At 52.4% G+C, this 21602-nt stretch overlaps 2 protein-coding genes across 2 annotated transcripts; both read right to left on the reverse strand.

Annotated features, from left to right (window-relative positions):
- Window positions 1-483: 483 nt before the first annotated feature.
- On the reverse strand, window positions 484-11174 carry TUT1 (terminal uridylyl transferase 1, U6 snRNA-specific). The gene is made up of 9 exons (XM_047070931.1): window positions 11069-11174; window positions 9584-9774; window positions 5445-5760; window positions 5168-5268; window positions 3311-3780; window positions 2604-2713; window positions 2346-2456; window positions 2091-2183; window positions 484-1675 (listed from the first exon to the last, which is right to left on the reverse strand). The coding sequence occupies exons 1-9, from the start codon at window positions 11148-11150 to the stop codon at window positions 528-530; spliced, it is 2622 nt and encodes an 873-aa protein (XP_046926887.1). The 5' UTR covers window positions 11151-11174; the 3' UTR covers window positions 484-527.
- Window positions 11175-12836: 1662 nt separating this feature from the next.
- MTA2 (metastasis associated 1 family member 2) lies at window positions 12837-21565 on the reverse strand. Its single transcript, XM_047070275.1, has 18 exons — window positions 21063-21565; window positions 20253-20320; window positions 19484-19577; window positions 17762-17879; window positions 17561-17624; window positions 17280-17397; window positions 16879-16981; window positions 16602-16701; window positions 16275-16463; window positions 16097-16171; window positions 15913-15971; window positions 15605-15702; window positions 15346-15485; window positions 14858-15086; window positions 14565-14654; window positions 14152-14270; window positions 13894-14042; window positions 12837-13674 (listed from the first exon to the last, which is right to left on the reverse strand). The coding sequence occupies exons 1-18, from the start codon at window positions 21088-21090 to the stop codon at window positions 13509-13511; spliced, it is 2007 nt and encodes a 668-aa protein (XP_046926231.1). The 5' UTR covers window positions 21091-21565; the 3' UTR covers window positions 12837-13508.
- Between the last annotated feature and the right edge of the window lie 37 nt (window positions 21566-21602).

Consider the following 21602-nt stretch of genomic DNA (forward strand, 5'->3'; position numbering starts at 1 on the left):
CGGCTCTGGTACTGGTCCTGCAGCAGGGGAGGGCCGAGAGAGAACACAGCGGATCCCTTCCGCTCGTCACCTTTAGGGGCAGTTTACCCATGATGGGCTGCCCTTTACCCACGCTCAGGTCGGAGAATGTTTCACCCATTTTAATAAGAGCAGGATGAATTCTGTAAAGTGAGAGAACGGTTGTAGAACCCTGAACCCCAATTTCAGGCCGTCACCATATAAATCTGGGCAGCAAGGTAAACGTGGAGCCAAACTTGGTTATTCTCACAGCTACTGCCCCAGCCCCCCAGCCTTCAGGAACTCTGCTGAGTGGGCCCCGGGTGCAGGAACACACCATCATCACGGGCACTCACTGCCAAGTTGTGACAAATGGTATGATGGAACAGGCTGACACACGTTTTGGGGTGGCCAAAGGCACCTCTGAGAAGAGGCAGTAAGGTCTGGGGAGGGGAAGCACTGGGTGGAAATTAGAGGACACTGTAGTGCTTATTAACTAGCAGCTTTATTGCCCCTTAGGGTCCCTGTCTTCACTTGAGGAGGTTTCGAAGTGCTTGAGGGAGGAAAACCTGTAAGAAATGATGGAGGTCAGGAAACAGGCCTTGAGAATCCTGCAGTGGGGTCACAGTGAGATTCTGGCCGGCCTGGGAGGCCGACGCCACGAAGGTCAGGAGCGGCTCAGCCGCTGGCTTCTGTGCAGCACTGCCGGGTCCTCTCAGCTCCCGGGTTACCTGAGCCTCCGTTGCCAGCCACTCTGCAGCGCCAGCACCGCCTCCGTCTCTATCCTTGGTTTGCTGCTGCAAGCGTCGCCGGGCACGCCGCCGCCCCTGCCACACTCGGTGCCACAAGGCACAGCGCCAGCTCACTAAGAAGAGGGACATCCCCTTCCCTGCCTCACCCCGAGCCCCTTCTCCTGCTGCCTCAGGTCCTTTGGGCCCCTGCTCTGCCAGTGCCGCATGGCCTGACCGCCCCTCTTCTCCAGGGGCTAGATGCTGCCCGGTCACGTGGGGTGGCTCCCCTGGCCGCCCAGGGCTATGCACAGCCCAGTCCTGCACCGTCTCTCCAACCTCTATAACCATTTCCTCCACCCCATCTTCGCTGGGGTCTCCCGTGCATCCCTGCCGCTCCTCCCATCCCTCCTCCCAGCTTTTTTCCTGTCCATCTCGTTTCAATCTTTTGCTTGTCCCTCCCTGGGGAGACTCCTCAGGCCCACCTCCCTCTGACCGAAGTCTCTTGGTTCCCTGTTCCATATGGCATCCCAGTGCTTCCCTGAACACCTGGGCCAGGGCAGCAGTGAGCTGGGTGAAGGGAGCAGGGGGTAAGGGGATGGGTGTTGCGGACAGCAAAGCACTGGGGGAGCTGGGCTGCAGAAGAGGGAGCAGCCCCCAGTCCCGACCCCGGGAGGAGCGGCGCTGGTACTGTAGGCTTCGGCAGTAATTGGCTGCCGCTCGGGAACAGTTCTGTAGCCTCCCGGCCACCCGGCTGGTCACATTGGCTGCCACATTGTGACTCAGGTCAAAGGGGTCCTGGAGATTCATGGGGCCAAGGCGCAGACCCTCCCAGCGATTAGAGGGCAGGCCCCCTGCCACAGGCAGTGCCTGACCCTCCCGCAGGGACAGCAGTGAGCCACGAAGATCCCAACACGAGACGCAGGAGAAGAACTGGGCTAGCAGAGAACCTGGAAGAGGAGGAAGACCAGGCAGAAAGGGTTACTTAGAGGCCAGAACCGAGACAGGCCTGCACTAGAGGCATTCTGTTAGAAGGACTTTCTTTTCCTTTCCAAGTAGCTCAGAAGAGTGTCAGAAGCCGGGCTCCTCTAGTCTCCATAGACAAGAGGTCCAGCCTCTCTCCCCGTGCCCCCAGCAACATCCTTCCCCAGATGCTGCTCCCTCCCCTTGCTAGCAGTGTAACCTTGAGCAGGCCACTTCATTGCTCCAATGCATGGTTTCTTCATCTGTAAAATGGCAGTAATACTAGCTGTCCCACGAGGTGGTTGCGAGAACCGTGCCTGGCAAACAGCAACTGAGCTATGTCACATCTACGTTTGTGACTAACATCATTTATTAATCCTTTACCGGGCTCCCCAAACTCACTGAGGGGCTCCTTATTGGTGCTGGGCTCCAGTCTTGAGGCATCCCTGGGGAAACTACAGTCCCAGCCATCAACCTCCACCTGTTCGCCCTCACCTGTGAAAGTGAAAAAGGTGAGGGTCAGCCTGGAAGCAGGAAGATTTGGGGGTGATAAGCAGAGATCTCATTCCTGGGGTAAATTTAGTGCATCTAAACGAGATAAACAAGAGGAAAGCTGATGCTACCAAGATACAGAAGGTGGGGGCCAGGCTGCCATACCTGCTTTCTGGGTGAGCTGGGATACAGTGGGCAACACAGGAGGGTCCCTGGTCTGAAGGAAATAGATCACGAGCAAGGTCAGGGCGTAGTTACTGAGAAGGGGGCCACTCCCTGGGTAAATAATAATTCCAGTTAGATTGGGGATGCCATCTGACACCCTCCCTGGTTTTCTCAACCCTGGTTCCTGTATCTGCCTCCCCTTCCCTCCCTTTGCCCCAACAGCAGCTTTACCCCAAGTCTGTCCTGATTCATCCTCACCTGACAGCCCTCGACCCTGAGCCCAGCAGCGGAGGGTGTACACGAGGGGCCGTACTCGCCCATCCAGCTCAGAGCAGAGACTCAGGAAACGAGAGTTATGCAGGGCCAGCCTGGAACAAAGACCAGGGTGTCAGTGCTGGGGAACCCTGCTCTCATTCCCGGCTTGCGGAACGGGGGCCAGCTGGAAGAAAGCCAAAAGAGGGTTTCCCAAGTGTCTGCTAACACACTGGTCATGCGAAAGGGTATACAAAAAGCCATCAACGTGTCTGGGGAAACACTACATCCTATATGCCCCTCCTGGATAGGATATTCCAGAAGCGTGTAGTTATAAGACTGCTCAAAGCCTTTCATATGCAAAGAAACGAAGGGAGGGAGAAAGAGAGGCAAGGAGAAAGAGAAGGAAAGAGGAAGTGGAGGAGAGGGAGGAAAGGGAGACCTATTTGCATTTAACTTAGCATTTCCCAAACTTATTCAACCCTGGAACTCTTTTCTGAATCCCCTAAAAACAGTATTTCAAGGAACACCCTTTACATTCGTGAAAAGGGATGCCAGACAGGTGACAAATGGCAGAAGGAGGGGATGGAACCCAACAAGGATAACCTCAATGCTCAGCAAGGCAGGAGCTTTCTGCACAGGGGTTCCCTCTCCACCACCCCAGAGTGCTCAGCTGCCCTTCCCCAACCACCCCACCCCCACGACAAAGGTACCGGTTACTGAGGGAGACGTCACCGTGGAGACCTGAAGGCCGATGGCAAAACTTGACCACAGGGCGTCGGGCAGAGGGCACAGTTTGGACTCGGTACACTCCAGGGACACAGCCCCGAAGAATGGATCCCACCAACTCCAGCATGGCCACCCCGTCTGTTTTCTCCCCCTCTTTCAGGGCCTCTGCTAGTTCCAGGGCCTTCCCCAGGTCCCCCTCTCCCCGGTCCTCCTGCAGTGGGGAGGCTGGAGGCAGGGACTGGGGAGAGGCAAGGGTCTCAGAGGCCAAAGCAGAGTCCGGAGTCTGGGGTGCCAGGGAAGAGGAAGGAGTTTCAAAGTCCAGGGCTTCCGAGTCTTGGGGAGAAGGAGGCTGTGAGTCTGGAGGGGAAGCTGGGGTACAGGCCAGGGCTTGAGGGTCCAGTGGGGATGCAAGGGCTGAATCCAGAGATGGAGACTCCGGAGCCTTTGGGGCTGGCTGTAGACAGAAATGAGTTGAATGAATAGTCGCCTCTCTTGCTGTTCCCCACGTGGGCAACATTCCTCAAAATCTATCTATTACTGCCTATGAGTTAGGCCCCACTCCAAGGGTTTTATATAAATTAACTCATTTAATCCTCACAGTCCCTTTTCAAAATTAAAAATAACCTGGGCCGCCTGGGTGGCTCAGTCAGTTAAGCATCCGACTCTTGATTTCAGCTCAGGTCATGATCTCATGGTTCATGAGATCAAGCCCCGCATCGGGCTCGGTGCTGACAGTGCAGAGCCTGCTTGGGATTCTCTCTCTCCCTCTCTCTCTGCCCTCCTCTGCTTGTGCACTCTCTTTCTCAAAATGCATAAACTCAAAAATAAATCAATTTAATTACATTAAAAATAACTTTTAATGCCACATAATAAATGGTCTGTAGTCTACCAAAAAAAATGTCATGGTCATGAAAGACAAAAGAAGGCAGAGGAACTGTAAAGGAGACTGAGTAAACAACGCTAGCCTGCTGGTGGGCAACTGATGAAGGTAGAGGACAGGCCGTAGACTAAAGTCTCATAACATTTTACACCTGCACCAGGTTAACATGTCCCTACTTGCTAACTGTCCTGCCGCTACACACTAGGACGCCTTTGTGCTTCCCTGATACACACTGGACTATTATGGGATTCAATGTATGCAACTTGCTCTCAAGAGATTTTTATGGGGCGTCTGGGTGGCTTAGTTGTTAAACATCCGACTTTGGCTCAGGTCATAATCTCACAGTTTGTGAGTTCGAGGCCCATGTCAGGCTCTGTGCTCACAGCTCAGAGCTTGGAGCCTGCTTTGGATTCTGTCTCCTCCTCACTCTCTCTGCTGCTCCACTGCCTATGCTCTCTCTCTCTCAAATAGACTTAAAAAGAAAAAAAAAACTAGTTTAAAATAACCCTTTTTGTAAAGTAGGAGGTATATGAAAACTCTGTACTTTCTGCTAAGTTTTCCTGTGAACCCAAAACTGCTCTAAAAAACAAAATCTTTTACAAAAATACTAACAACCTTTCCTATTCCAAACACAGAAACTGTACATTAGAGATTAGAAAATATAGATAAGCAAAAACATAACCCCAAAATTACTTTATTGTATGTCCTTTTATATATTTTTTCCCCAAATAGGGTATTATATACTCTGTTTTGAAATCTGATTTTTTCATGTTACAAATGCCATGTATCCTATGTCAACTCATATTCATTCTACCTAATACCCATCCACATTCACGTTTCTCCAATTCAATAACCCCTTCAGGTAGCTTCTATTATCCCCATTTTACAGACGAGGAACTAAACATGAGAGAGAGAGGACCATCCCTGCTGACTCTTCCTAGCTACCTCCCTGGTCACTCACCTGGGAGTCTTCCAGGTCACCCAGATCCAGGAAGAGGTCAAGATCACAGCCATGGACATCAAAACTGTTTATGGAAGACCCAAAAGGATGGACCACACAGCCTGGGTGCCGGGCAGAAAATACAGGCGGGGCAACATTAGAGAGGAGTATGGGGTGGAAGGACACGGGGGCACAAAGAAGGAAGAGCAGCCGGATAAATGCCTCAGCTGAGGGAGAACTGGGGGTGTGGACTTGAGGGAGGGAAGAACAGGGAGACACGGGAAGGGAGAGGACTCACCAGGGAAGAACTCTGTGAAGACCTCCTGCATCAGGGCCACGACGAGGCTCCGAAGCTGCCGCTCAGCCTCGGACAACTCCCTCAGCCCCACGAGCTTCACCATTTGTGCCCCGACGTCGGGGGCCTCGGCTAGTGCTTTGGCCAGCTGGTGACTGTCAGGGGCCGCTCCTTTGGGGGATTTGGAGGCAGGGCTCTGGAACTCTTTCTGCTCCCGTGGCCGGACCCGCAGGCGGTGTCCTCCCAGGCTGTGCTGGGGCTGTGACAAGACAGCTTCTCGGGTCCCTATGTCCCCCATCTCCACGATAGCAAAAACTCCCTGGCAAATCACAACAGGGGCAGTGATCATGGTTTTGGAACCAAGAATCCAAACGCGTGATTTGACAGTGGGTGACACTCTTTGAAACTGGGACCACCCTATAAATCAGGAATATCTGCTTAATGTTTCTGAAGAGGGAATATATACTCAGATAAACAATTCTCAGGGCACCCGCGTGGCCCAGTCAGTGAAGCATCCGACTTCAGCTCAGGTCATGATCTCATGGGTTCATGGGCTTGAGCCCCATGTAGGGCTCAGCACTGACAGTGCGGAGCCTGCTTGGGATTCTCTGTCTCCCTCTCTTTCTGCCCCTCCCCCACTCACACGCGCGCGCGCGCGCGCTCTCTCTCTCTCTCAAAATAAATAAACTTAAAAAAGAAAAAAAAAGATGAAGGGAATGGAACGGACACTCCAGAAATTAAACCCATACCTTTATGGTCAACTGATTATTTTTTTAATTTTTTTTTTAATGTTTATTTATTTTTGAGAGAGACAGAGATAGAATGCGAGTGGGTTAGGGGCAGAGAGAGAGGGAGACACAGAATCAGAAGCAGGCTCCAGACTCTGAGCTGTCAGCACAGAGCCCGACACAGGGCTCAAACTCACGAGCTGTGAGATCATAACCTGAGCTGAAGTTGGATGTTCAACTGACTGAGTCACCCAGGCACCCCATATGATCAACAGATTTTTAACAAAGTTGTCAACACCATTCAATGAGGAAAGATTAGTCTTCTCGACGTGGGGCTGGGACAACTGGATAGCCAAATGCAAAAGAATGATATTGGACCTCACACCACATACACAAATTAAAATGAATGGAGCAGTGGGACAGGGGGAGCAGCCTCACCAGCACACGGGCCTGAATCAGAGGCGAGGGGTGATGAAAACATTCTGGAAGGATGGGTGAAGAACCTTGTAAATATACTAGCAACCACTGAATTGTGTACTTCAAAAGTGTGAATTTTATCACTCATCTCACTTCTGCCCTATGCCAAACACAGCAAAAAATGTGAAACAAGGAAGAAACGCAGCCACTTGGACCAGCCCAGGCCAATCTTCCAACTCTGAGGAATCACACTACGCACCAGACTGCAGTTCAACACCAAGTTTGCAATCAAAGCCCCAGCTAGGAATTAGGTGTCTCTTTGCTTGGCCTTGTCTGCACACATATTTGTCTCAAGAACTCCACTGAAGGCATCAGGGAGGACAGGATTAGCAGATTCAGAAGGCTGTCTCCTGGCTATTTTTCTCTTCTCAATACCATCACCCCAAGCTAGTGCTACCACTTACTGAGCTTATTATACTGAGGGCTTATTACAAACCAAGCAGTTCACATGAACTATCCCTAAGTCTCACAAGGCTCCTACACAGTATACATTATTGTTTCCATTTTAGAAATTAAGAAACTAAAACTCAAAAGTTAAGTAACTTGTGACTGCCTCCAAGTAAGGGGCTTAATCCCCCAAATCTCCAACTTCCCAGTGATGATCTCCCTCAAGGAACTGTTGTGGAAATTAAATGAGATATTGTTTGTAAACTACTTAGCACATGATTGGTGCATGATAATTATTCAATAAAAACTTTAGTCATTATTCTGATAATAATTAAAAGCCTCAGAAACTTGAGGTTTAAGTTCAGAAAAAGGTCATTCTTTACAACTGAAGCAAATATGAACAAAAATGAAGGTACTGAGTTTTCTGAGGAAGTAGTCTGGGGCAGACACTGCCAAGTGCTCACCCAATAAATACACCTTCTCCCTTTTTTTTTTTTTTTTTTTTTTTTGAGAGACAGACAGAGGGTGCAAGTGAGCAAGGGGCAGAGAGAGCGCAAGAGAGAAGCAGGGCTCACCAGAAGCGGGGCTCCAGTTTCCACCCAAAGGAGGGCTCCTGTTCACCTGAAGCGGGGCTTGTGCTCACCCAATGCAGGACTCACCTGATGTGGGACTCGAACTCAGGAACTGTGAGATCATGACCTTAGCCGAAGTCAGATGCTTAACAACTGAGCCACCCAGATGCCCTCTCCATTTCTTTCTTACTAACAGAACCCTGATTCTTGTTCAAAAGGGCAAGGTGTCCAGCTAAAAAAACATTTCCCAGTCTTGCCTGTAGCTAGGGGTAACCATGGGATAGAATTCAGGCCTATGAGATATACAAAGTCTAATGAAGAGGCGTGTGGAAAATTTTTCCTAGAAAATAAAGAAAATCAGAGGAGGGGAGCCTGGGTGGCTCAGTTGGTTAAGCTTCCAACTCTTGATTTCGGATCAGGTCATGATCTCACAATTTGTAAGATCATGTCAGCACGGAGCCCACTTGGGATTTTCTCTCTCCTCTCTCTCTCTCTCAAGGTAAATTTGCAAGCATTAAAAAAATAAAAGAAAAGCAGGGGAATAAAGTCAGGCTCATATGGCACTAGCCTTTTTAAACTGTCCTTCAGTCTTTCATTCATTCATTCATTCATTCATTCATTTTGAGAGAGAGAGAGAGAGAGAGAGAGAGAGAGAGAGAGAGAGAGAATCCTAAGCAGGCCCCATGCTCAGCTCGGACCCCAAAGCAGAATTCAATCCCCACGACCCTAGGATCATGACTTGAACCAAAACCAAGAGTCGGATGTTGAACCACCAACTGAGCCACCCAGGCACCCAAGCCTGCCCCTTTTCCTTACCTGAAGATGTGCAAGCAGCATTATCACAACTAAGAAGTGAGAGCCACTTGCCAATTAATGACAGAGCAGGAAAACAGTACAGTCCTAGACTGCCCAGGTCTGGACTTCTTGTTACAAAGAACAATTAGATGCACCTGGGTGGCTCAGTCAGTTGAGCATCTGACTTTGGCTCCGGTCATGATCTCACAGTTCAGGAGTTCGAGCCCAGCATCAGGCTCTCTGTTGTCTGCTGTTGGCACAGAGCCCGCCGTGGATCCTCTATCCCCCTCTCTCTCTGCCCCTCCCCTGCTTGCACTGTCTCTCTCAAATAAACTTAAAAAAGAAGAAGAAGAAGAAGAAGAAGAAGAAGAAGAAGAAGAAGAAAAAGAAGAATTATTAAACCCCTTTTGTTTAAGCCACTGTGGGTCCATTGCTGAACGCAATCGCTAAGGAAAACACACCCCAGCCCGTCCTAAGAGAAGACATGGGCAGTCAAAGCCATGCCTGCATAACGAGAGCACAACCTCAGAACTATAATATGATGACACAACACAGCAGTACAATACTGAACTTTTTTCAAAGGACTAACAAACTGACAAAAGGTCTGCCTGGAAGACAAAAAGGACCACAAAGAATAAGCCTGTTTGTCTAGCACTGTCCAAAGAACAGGGTATTTTGGCCAGCTAACATTAGTATCTCTCACTGGAAGTTAATAAACTGCTAGCTGTTTTATCAACCAGTCTCTTGTGGGGTTAGGACAGATCTCCCAATGGTGTGGCCTCAAAGCACCTGCTTCGCTGTAATTACGTTATTCACAAAACTGTAAGCTCTGTGCCTGCAGAGATCAGATCTATCCTATTCATGACTGAAAATGCAGCTCTACGCATGGTGCCCAGTACAAAGTCAGCAGTTAATACTTGGCAAGTCAAATGAAGATTGACTTAATAAATAAATGACCAGTAAGTCCCCCAGTGACTAACTCTGGTGAACTGATAAAACCCAAGCAGGGGCTGGGGCGGGGAAGCTCACAAAGCTGGACTGGCCCAAGTACTGTGGTATCCACGAAGGACAAGCCCGCCAAGGATGAGGCACCAGCTGAAACAGGGCTGCTGGTTTCTCCCTCATTTCTTTTTGTATGTGGCACACCTGACTCGTTCTTTACGCCAATAGCCATTCACTCTACCTTGTCCTTGTCCATGACGACACTAGCCACGGGTCCGAATGCCTGGAAGTACTCAGAAAGCTGCGCAGAATCCACATCCCGGGGAAAGCCACTGACAAACACACTCCGAAGACCCTGGGCCTTTCGGGCAGCTCGTAGTTCTACCAGGTGCCGGTGCTTCCGGCCTCCCAAATGGGCATCTAGGCTGGGTCCTGCAAAGATAAACATGAAACAAAAACATCCAAATCACTCTTCGGTGGACTTAAATGCATACCTAAATCCTACTAATCCTTCCAAGCCATAGGAAGTGTGATCTTTGAATAAACAAAGTCCTAGCTCTTTTCACCTTCCTCTCTTGTCCATTTGTCTATATAATGCATTCTAAGTGGTTCCCCAGAGAGCTAGCTACCACTTTTTCTTAAACCATCTCTAAGTGCTAGAGCAACACCTGCAAATTGTAAAGAAATTAACGGGAAGCTTATCCAGGTCATATACAGAGGAACTAAATAAAACAGGACCCTAGACTATTCCCTCATGAATCATCCCTAGGTATGGTATAGAGATTGAAAGTGCAAGATCTGAAGTCACACTGCCCAAGTTCAATTCTCAGCTCCGGCAAGCTGTGTGAGATCTTGGGCAAGTTACTTAACCTCTCTGTGCATCTCTGTGCACACACAAAATGAAGATATTAACAGTACCACATAGGTATTATGCATCTAAGAGTACTTGGCAGAGTCTGGTACATGTGGACCACGGGAAAAGTTTAGCTGCTATTATTATTTTTTTTTTTATTAAATTTTGGGTCAGCTGCTTATTGTCACCAATGTATATGTGGGGCCAGGGAAGACTATCTTGGATTTCTGGCTTGCCCTAGGGGACAAAGAGTGGTAATGTCATTCACAAAGAAAAAGAATGGAAGATCTGTTTCAGGAAGATCATGATTCCAGTTTAGGAAAGATCGCGATTCCAGACTTCAAAAGTGGAATCTGAGGTTTCATGGAGTCCCCTGCGCTGTCATACAAGAATCCTGTCGATTCTGCCAAATCCACTTTCTCATCACGCATGCCCTGCTACCCTGCTACCTCACCCATCTTCTGCCTTTGCCTAGCTCCTCCGTAGGGCTACCCTGAGTTAAGTGCTACTTTCTCAGTGATCCTACAGCTGTCTAAACATATCTCTAGAGCTCTGGAATTGTCTGCATCTCTAGATGGTGAGCTCCTTCACCTCTAAATCCCCTCACCCCACCCGAGAGCCCAGCCGAGTAACAGGCACAAAGGGGGCGTCCAACAGATGACGGTGATAGAGGGAATAAGATCATGACACTTTAGTTGTAGAGACTTCGGATACTAGGGATGAGGGGGCAAAGTGGTGGGGCTTTCCCCACTCTCCAATCCCTTCGTACAGGCGGAGTGAAAACCGAGGTGAGTGACCCTACCAACCGACTTGACAAAAACTAGGACCCGAAGACGAAAACTCACGACCACCCCCTCACAAGCCACCGCTTACGGTTGGCTGTAGTAACGTGGCAGAGGCAGCAGCGGAAACCCCCACGAGGCAGCGATTGGACATCCGAATCCACTGCCGCCATCGCGACTCTCCCGTACGGACAATACACAACCACTTCTGCCACCACCGGAACTCACGCCTACAAATCGCAGCGCGCTTGGAAGCAACTTCCGCCAGTCCAATAGGAAATGACGTAGCAAGGACAATTGCGCAGGCACACTCCTCCGGAAACTGAGTCCCTAAGGCTCCGGGTTCCGTTTCCACCCGGCTTTAAGTCTTCACCCGCTTCTGGAAAAGCCGCCCATCTTTGATACTTATCTGCATGCGGTAAGCCGATTGGTGTGCTCTGAGCCACTTAGGCGTTGATTGGCCCAAGGCTTCATGAATATTCATAGAGTGGCCACAAAAACCGGCGCCGGCGGGGGTTTGAAGCCTGAGTGCTCTATCCTTGCTGGGAGTTCGGGAGTGTGCTGTTTGTACTTTCTTTCAAGAGGCGGTTAGAGACCTGCGGCGCTGCATCCTCTCTCCTTACTCACCTGGCGAATAAAGGCGGAGGATGAGCCGACTCCACAAAACTCAAGGCTGCCCCTGGACTCCCAAGTTCCTTAGGGCTGTTACTCTCTCCTTCTGCCCTCTGTCCTTCCCTAAAATGGGCGTTCAGGGACCACTTCCTAGCCCTGGTTGGGGAGCTCTGCCTCTGTGGGCACCCTCTAGACTCCACTCAGCCACAGCCAGATCGCTGCGGTCCCGGTGAGTCAGGCTTTCCTTCCGCAATAGTGGGCTGCGTGAAGTGTACTCACGAGGCGCCAGAGCCACCGGCCCCCTTCAAGGCAGGCGATGGAACCTACCATGTGACAGCTTAGTGGAGACATTGGAGGGAAAAAATGCTTCTTTCCCCAGACTGGTAGAGTGGTCAGTTCCTCCCGATACTGCCGGGGTGTAAGCTCAGAATGGGGAGAGTAAAGGAGCTGGGGAGGCCCTGGGGACAGAGAACATGACATGGAGAAGACTCTCAGATGGGCTAAGCAGTTCCTGCTGCGGCTGTCAGCGCACAGCTTCGGACTGCGGAAAGCGCCCTGGACCTGAAGCAGACATCTCAAGATCTGAAACCTTAAGCAAAGTCTCAACTGCTGAATCTGTTCCCCTATCTCTAAAGTGTGGAAGGAACACGTACAACAGGCTTAACCTCTTATTCACTCTCCGAAGGTGCTCCTCCTGCTGGGCCCTGCTCAGGCTTGTTTCCCAAACCCAAAAAGGCAGGAGACAGCACTAGAGTGGACCTCAGGCCAAGGCAGTTACTGAGGCTGGTCTTGGGAATCCTTGAAGTGGCAACTTGTGCAAATAAACCACAGAGCTGGGTGGGAAGATACTGCAGTACCCACCCCCCCCCAAGGTAGGCTACATCTTGCCCTGGCTTCCAGCAACTCCCAGAATTTCCTGAGAGCTAAGGGTTGGTAAATAGAAGAAAAAGCACCTTCACGACTCCCTTCCTGTGGAAGCCACCAATCAGAGAGTCAGCGGATTCTGTTTTGAGTGAATCTGTACCAAGATGGAGCTCGAGTTCCAGCACCACAGGGAGCTGGGGAGCAGTTTGGGTCCCCCAAGAAAGCTAGCAGGAAGTCTGCCTGTCCATGCTGCCTATCTCAGAAAGCTGCTCCCAGGGCAAGCACCATCTGTAATGTCTTTCTTACCCCTTTGTCCTTTATTCCAACTGAAGACACCACCCTCCCCCCCACCCATGGCAGAGAACAGCTGAGCCGGGAGAAGCTGAAGAAAACAGCTTTTTATTTGTTACTATAAGAACCAATTACAGAATCCGAGGTTAAAAAAACGGACAAAAGATCTTTATTTCTGAGAATTGGCGTACAAAAGGCAAAGGGGACAAGGCGAGGGAAGGAAAAGAGAGAGCATGGGCTGGGGCTGATGCCAGCTTAGGGGCCTCAAACTCCAATTAGGAAAGTCCGGACACCGGACAGGAAGAGAAACCCCCATTAGAAAAAAAAAAAAAAGATATAGACATGGCAGTCATGGCAGTGCACGCCCCCCTCCCCCAACCAGGTACCACCACCTCCTATCAATTTACTCTTCCCCTCCCCCATCCCCTTTCAAAAAGGGAGGCAAAATTTTTAAAAAATTAAAAAACCCTCCCCCCAAAACTGTCCAAGACAACTGTGGGTCCTACCCCCCAAAACAGGCTAGGTTCCCACAATGGACCAAGTTCCTGCAGTGTGTCCTCCACCACCAGGCATGGAGAAGCATGGGAAGGGGACGAGCCTCGCAAGTGGTAACACCAGAGGGCGCCCGACCCCTCCAAGGACACACACTTGCTCCCTCCCTCCCTCACTCCTCATTCCCTTTGATACTAGAGGGAAGGGAGGGTGGGTGCCCTGGGCACCCACCCTCTAGCTTTCAGCCCACCTCCCTCCCTCCCCGCAGACGCTCAATCCTCCAGGACAATAGGCTCATTGGTGCTGGCAGGATGTGATGGTGCAGATAGTGGGACCGGGGGCCGCACTGCAATCAGTGGTGGCTTCACCTTCAGGGGCAAATTGGGCCGGCGAGCAGCTCGCCGCATTTCCAGATGGGTCAGAGCCTTCCGCAGGGCCCTGGCCAGGAAAAGAAGAGTGGAATGAAGGCTAGGACCCTCAAGGTAAACCCCCTTCCCCATTCCATGCCATAGTGTGCCTTCTGGCCCCTTCTTTCCTGGCACCCCCACCCCGTGCCCAGTCTTCTGGAGCTGGTCTTGTTCAGAATTCCTATTGTCCTTACCCACCAACCTGGGTTATCAACCTCTCAGCCCCTCCTACGGTGGGTGGGCTCCCTACCTGGTATCCTTTGTGGCCACAAACACCACAGGATTGGGAGCATCAGCCGGGTTTAGTTTCTGACGCTTGGCTGCTGGCTGTGAGCTTGAACGAATCCCTGAGGCCAGAGGCCTTCCATTGGCAGAGAAGGGGACCCCGGCTCCTGACATCTGGAGAGGAGGGGTGGGCGCAGGCAGCACAATGAGAGAGGGCTCACAGATCCCTATCAGAAAAAAAAGCCCACCCAATCGGCCTGGCCCACTCCAGCTGTCAACTCACAGTCTCATAGGCCCGTTTCACCATAATGCCCCCCAGACCCCGGTTCTGGGTCAGCTGGTTTCTGTTGATCGGTGTCTTGGTACCCCGAGGTGTTTTTGGTTTCAGAGGTGCCTGGGCCACTGCCAAGAAAAAAAAAAAAAACAGGAAAAAACTTGGAGAAATTTCATGTTTTCTCTTCTGTATGTAGTTTCCCTGGGCATCCCCAAAAGCAGTCTGGCAATTACCACAGGAATGTGGCCTTAGCTCACTATGGTAATATGGGACAGCCTATGAAAACCATTATTAACCTACAGGAGTACAGTTGGTTAAACTAAATCTCTTTGGACTATGATAGTAAAAGGATGACAGAGACCCTGAAACCATCTAACTGGTTCCCCATCCCATACCCACAGTCTGGTTTCCCCATCCCATACCCAAATCTTTGACAATAGTTGCCAGGGGCAGCCGCACCAGAGGGTGAATCTTCAGTGGAGTTTTCGCAGCCTTAGGAAGTCGAATGGAGCCTGGAGAGCAAAGATGAAAGCTTTTGAAGGGGCTTCACTATTCAGGCCTCTCCTACGGCCAGGAGCCACATCTAATCTCCTACCAAACCGCTGTGGCCTGCTGTCCCTGTGGTCATTAAACCTCCAGAGAAACACTGGTCTCTGCTCTGCTTTCTGGCCAGAGCACCCAGGCCTGCCACTAGCCCCACCGCTCCTGCCCTTACACTCTGCCTTGATGGCATTGGCATTGATAGGGGCATAGGGTCGTCGGGCAGCCCTCCTCGGCTGTAACAGGTCCCTGCACATGCGTCTGGCAAGACGGGTCAGCTTTGTGGTCTGAAGCAGGAATGTTTGCCTGTTCTTAGCCAGTAGCTTGGCCCGGTTGGCGCTGGTCGTATAGGGGGAGAGACTCTGGGCTTCAGGTCGAGACAAATGACCCCTCGAGTGTGGCTCCTGGAAGAAAGACATTGGAAAAAGAGAGAACACGGATGGACACTGAGGCTCCCTTGTTTCCTTCCTTCTCTGCAAAAAGCAGTTTATTCCCCCCTGATCTTTTTACTACCATCCCAACCACCCGTCTCCCCAACCACCACTAAGCACCACCTCCCCAACCCCACACACATCAAACCACCTTTTAAGGTTCTGGCCTTCACCTGAAGCTCACATCACTATGCTTACTGCTCTCCCCTGCCTATTCCCCATCAGTCCTTACTGTTGTGCCCCGGGCAGCCCCCTCAAGCTGGGTCGGGGTCTTCAGTCCCCCATACTTCTTCCAGTAGATCCAACAGGAAGCACAGAGGCGGCACTGCATGTTGGGTGGGCCCCAGGCGTACCACTGGGCAGACTGTGTGGCTGTAGGAACATGGAGAAAAGGGGGAGTTTGGGACAAATATGCCACCTGAGCCCCTTAGGTCCTTGGCCCAGAGAAGACCTCACCCCCCTCAACATCCCTGCCCCTCCCTGAAACTCACTGTGGCAGCTCTCGCAAGTCAGGCCCTTCTGGAATCCAGCCCCATTCATGCCAGGTTTCGAGCCCACAGAGATGATCTGGTTAGGATTTGGCTTAGTACTGACAGGAACAGTGTGGGGAGAAACCAGGAACCGGTCAAGAAAGAGAATCCACGTCCACCTCCTCCCGATCGTTTGACCCTCGGACCCTGACTCCTGCCGTGGTCACCACCAATCACTGAGAAAAGCATTGCTGGGGCGGGGGGGGAGCAGGGAGGGTGGGGAGAGAGAAAAAGAAAACATGCCAGCCTCCCCCACCTACCACACTTACTAGGTGGGGATATAGACTTGTTTCAGTTTGCTGTCTGCTTCAGCAGCTTTCAATCTTTTCTGCAAGAAGGGGAAAAAAGGAAGAAAGAGAAGGATCAGAGCACCTCCACAGGACGATGTCATCAACTTCAAAGGCAGGGGTGAGCAGGAGGCCCCTGGTCCAGCCTTCCCAGCCCAGCCCATACCTGCTGAATATAGCGGTCTGTGGTTTTCCACATGTAATAAAACTGGACTATGCTGGCGAGTGACTTCCAAGGCAGCTAAGGAGGCAGAGGGAAGGAAGCTGAGCTGGCATCTGGCTCCGGGTCCCCGTTCCCTCACCTGTCGTCTCTTCCACCTCTCCTCCCAGCCCTGTCCACTTACAAAATCCTGGCGAATATCATTGAAATCCTTGCCGTACTTCTCCAGGGCCTCCTCAAACAGCATGGCCTCCGAGGCCGACCACTCCTCCATCTCGTCCCGACACAGCACCGGGCCTCCCTGGGGCACCAGGGTCGACATGGCCTTAGCCAAGTCGTAGCCGTTCCTCTGCAACGTATCCATGGCATGAAACTACCGGGAAGGTGGGAAACAATGCAGATGCCCTGAGACCCTCCACACCGGGCTTCTCAGAGACCCTTCCTCTGTCCCCAGGCTCTGCAGGTCCCCACAGAGCCCAGCCTGCCCAACTTCCCAGCAACCTCTGCTCACCAGCGTGATATCTCGGGAGGCAGCAGCTGCACTCATGTGCAGGCTCGGCTGCCGAATGGAGCTGCTGCAATCTAGGGCTCTTGCGAAGGTCCCCACGGCCCTAAGGGAGATATTAAGAAGTCAAGAGAGAGAGAAGAAAGCATGAGTGAGCTGAGGAACTAAGCCAGATAAGGAAAACCACGCAGGCCAAAACAAGCAGTCTAGTCCAGCTCTGAGAATTCGATGCAGAGCGTCCACACCGCCCCCAGCCCGTCTTGCCCGTCCACCCACCCCTCACCGGGCCACCACGAGAAACTGATCAATCTGCCGGTCTGTGAGAGGGTTGTCCGGGTCCCAGACCTTCATCTCCATCTTCTGTTGGTTCCGATTATCAGATTCCCCTGGGGAACAGGGCAATGGCAACATCAGGGAGAGGGAAAGGAGAACAATAGGTGCCTTGACACAACAGCACCTCGCTCCCCCCATGCCTCTGGCTTGGATTCTATCAGCCACCTCAACTCTCGGACTTTTCTTCCCGACTGTGCCCATCGGCCCCTTGCAGGTTCCCAAGGTCCCAGCTCGTCAGGGCGATGGCGCAGAGCCGTGAAGGCCGTGGAGCCTATGACTCCGCAGCACGCCATTCACAGCGACTACGACGTTACAGGACTCAGGGGCCGCACGCTCCGTCCTGTTGCTTACCCTCTGCCAGGCGATCTGGGATCTCAGCTTGGTATTTGCAACCAACTCGGATCTCCCCCTGATCGGCTAAAAGCGTCTTCTGCACGGGGTCGAACACCAGTGAGTAAAAAAAGCAGTCCTGGAGCCAGGAAGAAAAGGTAAGCAGGTGGTGGGGAGCATCCAGCGTTCCCATGACAGGCGGTCTGTGGACCTGAACCTCATTCCAGCCCTACTCTCCTCTGGCCTTCTGGGCACACCCACTCCCCTCCTTCTTTCCCCCCACACCTCTTTTCCCCCCTCACCTCCTTTTCCAAGTATTGGCTCAAGATGTCGGTCTCATTCAAGAGGGTCACGCTGCATTTCCCCCTACAGGAGAGAGGTCCGAAAACCCTAGGTGAGCTCCTCATTCCTTCTCCACAGCACTTCCATTCTGCCGCCACGCCCCTCCTCTCCATCTTCTAAAGAAGTGCACACCGGCCACAGTGGCCCCGATTGTCCTATACCTTATGTGGGTGGCTGGTAACGATTCAAATTGCCGAGAAAGAAAAAGCTCCCGGTGCTTCAGTTGATGTCGCTGCTGCTCTGACACCCCTGGCTGCTTTGATTCCTCCTCAAACTCCCCTGGGAGATTAAGGAGGAAGAAGTCAAGTCAGAAACTAATTCAGAAAGAAGCCACCTTGGAAACTTTGACCCGGGGAAAACACTTCCTATCCCAGCTGGTTTTTTTTCACATTCCCCAGGCATCTGCCGTTTATACCTACAGCCACCAGCTTTCCCACTGAGCCCTCTCCTCCTAGCCCTCTCCGCTGTTCCGGTCCTCCCAGCTCCCCATCACCAGTGCCTTGGGAACAGCTGCTGAGAGTACAAAGAATGCCACAGAAACCCATCCCAAACCCAGGTACCAATGCTCAGATGCCACTCATAAAGCACAAATCTGCCCACACTAGGCCCAGCAGGAACATCACACTCGTCTCTCCTGCGAAACCAGCCTGAGGTTCAGAAACCCAATATGGTGAACAACTGTCACATAAGGTTGTGTTTACTAGTTTTTCTTTTCAGAGTTCAGGAGACTCTTTGCTCTTAAACATCAGGCAACCATAACAATCCTTCGCTGTCCACTTGACTACTAAGTTTGTGGGGCTTCCGAGGACAGTATTTCCCAAGCCAGTGCCAATACCTTCCTTCCCAGGAGCTGCGACTTGCCCTGAAACCCTGGTGAGAAGGGTTAACTTGGCTGAGTGCCACCCAAAGTGGGAGGGGGCAGGAGAGCCACAGGCCCAGGCTCATTGGTGCATTGTTCCCAACCTCAGGGAGAAGGGGGGGTGGGGGTGCAGCGGGCTCCACCCCTCGCCTGTGTGCTCCGGAAACCCTGTGCGAAACCCTGTGCTAAGGCAAGGGGGGACCACACCCCCCACCCCTTCTGATTGGACAAGGCCAAGGTCAGCCCCTGCCAGATGGGGCTGGAAACCCCAGAGGGCCAGGGAACTTGGTAGGCCTAGCTCCTTGTTAACCCCTTCGTGCTCAAAGCAGCCTGAAATAAGGAAAATAATTTAAGAAGGAGGAACAAGAGGAAAGAAAGCCAAAGCAGGAAAGAGAAAATCAACTAAGGAAAACAGGAGATAATTTTTTTTAAAAAAGATAAAATCATAAAGAGAAGGAAGACGAGGCAAAAGGGAAAGATATAAAATGGATTGGAGAAGGACAGAAGAGGTGGGAAAGAGCAAAAAGGGCAAGATAACTTTCCGAGCTTCCTATTCTGCCCTTTCAATGTATTCTCGCTACCTCGCGACCACAAAATTAGGCTGCTTCCCTGTCCTGCAAGCTTCTAAGTACAACCTCTTCCTCTTCACCTTGACCTTTACAATCACCACCCATTGTCCCAATGTACCCAAAACCGTCCCTTCAAGGGTCCTGCTTCTCTACAGCTCTTCTTCCTCCCCTATTTAAATACTATCATCTCTTTTCCACCTATCCTTCAGATACACACACTCCCACACAAGTCATATTCTGGCTTTCCTTATCATCGTCTCTCCACCCTGCTTCCAACCCCAACGTGTAAAAACAGGCCTCCTTCTGTAGACCAGGCATTTCCCACCCCCAAACTTACACCCGGGCTTTGGGCATGCTACCAGGGGAAACACCTGCAGGGACATGCCCAGACCTCAGATCATGGGAAGGGGGAGACAGGGAGGGTGGGGGTGGGGTGGGGGTACGAAGACACTCACTGGCATTGCTATCAGCCAGGCTGTTGAGGCTACTAGAAATGTCCCTTCGCCGGAAAAGGCACACAACCTTTGCCTCCACGTTTCCATTTGCTGTCTAAGGGGGGGGAAAACTGCAGTTAAAATGGGTTGTTTTAAAGTGGAAACACATGAAGAAGAAACTAAGCGTGAAGTAGTTTCTAAGGGGTGTAAATAGAAAAACCCAAGAAACTATGAGGGTTTTGGTTTTTTTTATAATTTTCTTTTTTAAGAGAGGGAGAGCATGAGCTGGGGAGAGGGGAGGTGGGGGGGGGGAGAGAGAGAGAGAGAGAGAGAGAGAGAGAGAGTGAGAATCTCAAGCAGACTCCACGCTCAGCATGGAGCCCAACTCAAGTCTCCATCCCACAACCCTGGAATCATGACCTGAGCCAAAACTGAGTCGGACCCTCAACCCACTGAGCCACCCAGACACCCAAAGAAATTACAAATAAAGAGACTCACATTTAAGGACAACATCCAAACTTTTTTCCCCTAGACTTTCCCTTTCCTTAGCCCCCAAGAGAAGGAATAGGAAAGCTCCCACCTAGCTCTCAAAAGCCTTTCCTGAATACACTGAATGAATAAATGAATGAATGAATGAATGAATGAATATGAATGGGCACTTAGGATTAGGGCTGGTTTTTCTCTGGATCTCTCTCTCTTCCATCTGAAGTTAGTGACCTCAGAAAAAAAAAGACCCCCTGGAGGGAGGGAGGTACCCGAAGGGGAAGGGGTGGGACTATGCTCCACTCACCTTGTTGAGCTCCTCAATCCGTCTAACCAGGTAAGGATTGCTGGAAGAGTTCTCAAAATAGACGTAATCTGTAGGAGGGGGTGGGGAAGCACCGGGAAGATCAGAGGAGGAGATGGGAAAGCCAGAGCACCAGGGTCAGAGAGAAAAGAGGCCTGAGGGGACCAAAAGAATAAGGGTCCAGGTAGAGAGAACGCTGAAATGTGGAAGTAGAGAGACTACGAGAAAATGAGGGATTCCCCCCCGCCCGCCACCACCACCACCCCTGACCACCGAGTTCTAATATCAGATCTTTCTCTCAGAAGTGAGCCTCAACGAAGAGACAAGAAACAGGGGGTCCCCCTGCAGTCCCCACAATTCAGCGATGGAGTTGCACCCCGGCATCGGCAATTGTTCGCTCTAGTGCCCTCGCCTTTTCGAACCCAGGCGCACAATAACGCCCCGGGGGAGAAGAAACCTCCCGGAGGTCCCGCTCAGGCGGCAGAGCGGACGCCTCGGCCCTTGGTGCCCCCTGCCTGCCCTGTCAGCTCCTTCCGCACCACTTTCCCAGGCCCCACTTCCGACCCGGGGCCCCAGACGCAGCCCCGAGAGTGCCGTCGGGGCAGCCCGCAGGCTCTCCAGGGGGCCTCGGCGCCCGGCCGCGTCGCCGTCCCCGCACCCTCGCTCCCCGTGCTCCCGGTTCCGGTTCCGGTCCGCGCTCGGGACCACGCCGCCCCGGACGCGGCTCCCCGCGCTGCCGGGTGCCGAGCCTCTCCAGCCCCGGTCCCCGACTTCTCCCGCCCCGGGCCCCGCAGCCCCTTCCCCGGTACTCACCCCCCACCCGGTACATGTTGGCCGCCATGGCCGTTCCCGCCGCCGCCTCCGGCCGCACAAAGGGGTCCGGGAGGCTCGCGGGGGCAGGGCTCGGCTCGAGGCGAAGCCCCGAGCGCGGGGCTGGCGCTTCGCGGAAGTCTCGGTCGGGCCCGCGCAGCCGGCACCTCCGCTGCCTCAGCCGTCGCGGTTCATCCCGGCCCGCGCTGTCGCCGCCGCAGCTACCGCCTCACGCCCGGGACGCCGAGGCCAGCGCCGGTCCGCTCGGCCTCTTCCGGAACAAGCTCGGCTCCCGCCGGACCGGAGCCAGGTTCTGACTCTCCCCGCCCTCGCCGAGCCCCACCAGACGTTGGGATCTGCCGGCCGCCGGGAAGGCTTGCCCTGCCCGCCTTGGGTTTCGCCTCCTTCCGGAACACCTTCGGCCGATCCGGAGAACAAGGCCCGGCGCTCGGCTCAGGTCGGAGAGCGAGACCCCAGAGATCGGCTACTTCCGGAAAAGGTTCGGCTCCCTCCGGCCAACCGCGGCCCGGCGCTCGGTTATTT

This window comes from Lynx rufus, unplaced genomic scaffold (assembly GCF_022079265.1).
Source record: "Lynx rufus isolate CCGP_SWC_20201006 ecotype Redwood Valley unplaced genomic scaffold, mLynRuf1.p SCAF_9, whole genome shotgun sequence".
NCBI classification, from domain to species: Eukaryota; Metazoa; Chordata; class Mammalia; order Carnivora; family Felidae; genus Lynx; species Lynx rufus.

What these genes read in the sequence shown, in the direction of transcription:
- TUT1 (XM_047070931.1), bottom strand. Translation starts at nt 11,150, where the DNA reads ATGGCGGCAGTGGATTCGGATGTCCAATCGCTGCCTCGTGGGGGTTTC. An exon ending in GACGTCTCCCTCAGTAACCG is followed by an intron (nt 2,714 to 3,310) that starts GTACCTTTGTCG and finishes TCTTTGTTCCAG; the next exon opens with GCTGGCCCTGCATAACTCTC. An exon ending in CACCAATAAGGAGCCCCTCA is followed by an intron (nt 1,676 to 2,090) that starts GTGAGTTTGGGG and finishes CTCCTCTTCCAG; the next exon opens with GTTCTCTGCTAGCCCAGTTC.
- MTA2 (XM_047070275.1), bottom strand. Translation starts at nt 21,090, where the DNA reads ATGGCGGCCAACATGTACCGGGTGGGGG. An exon ending in CCTCCCGAGATATCACGCTG is followed by an intron (nt 16,464 to 16,601) that starts GTGAGCAGAGGT and finishes CCTTCCCGGTAG; the next exon opens with TTTCATGCCATGGATACGTT. An exon ending in AACTATTGTCAAAGATTTGG is followed by an intron (nt 14,271 to 14,564) that starts GTATGGGATGGG and finishes TTTTCTTGGCAG; the next exon opens with TGGCCCAGGCACCTCTGAAA.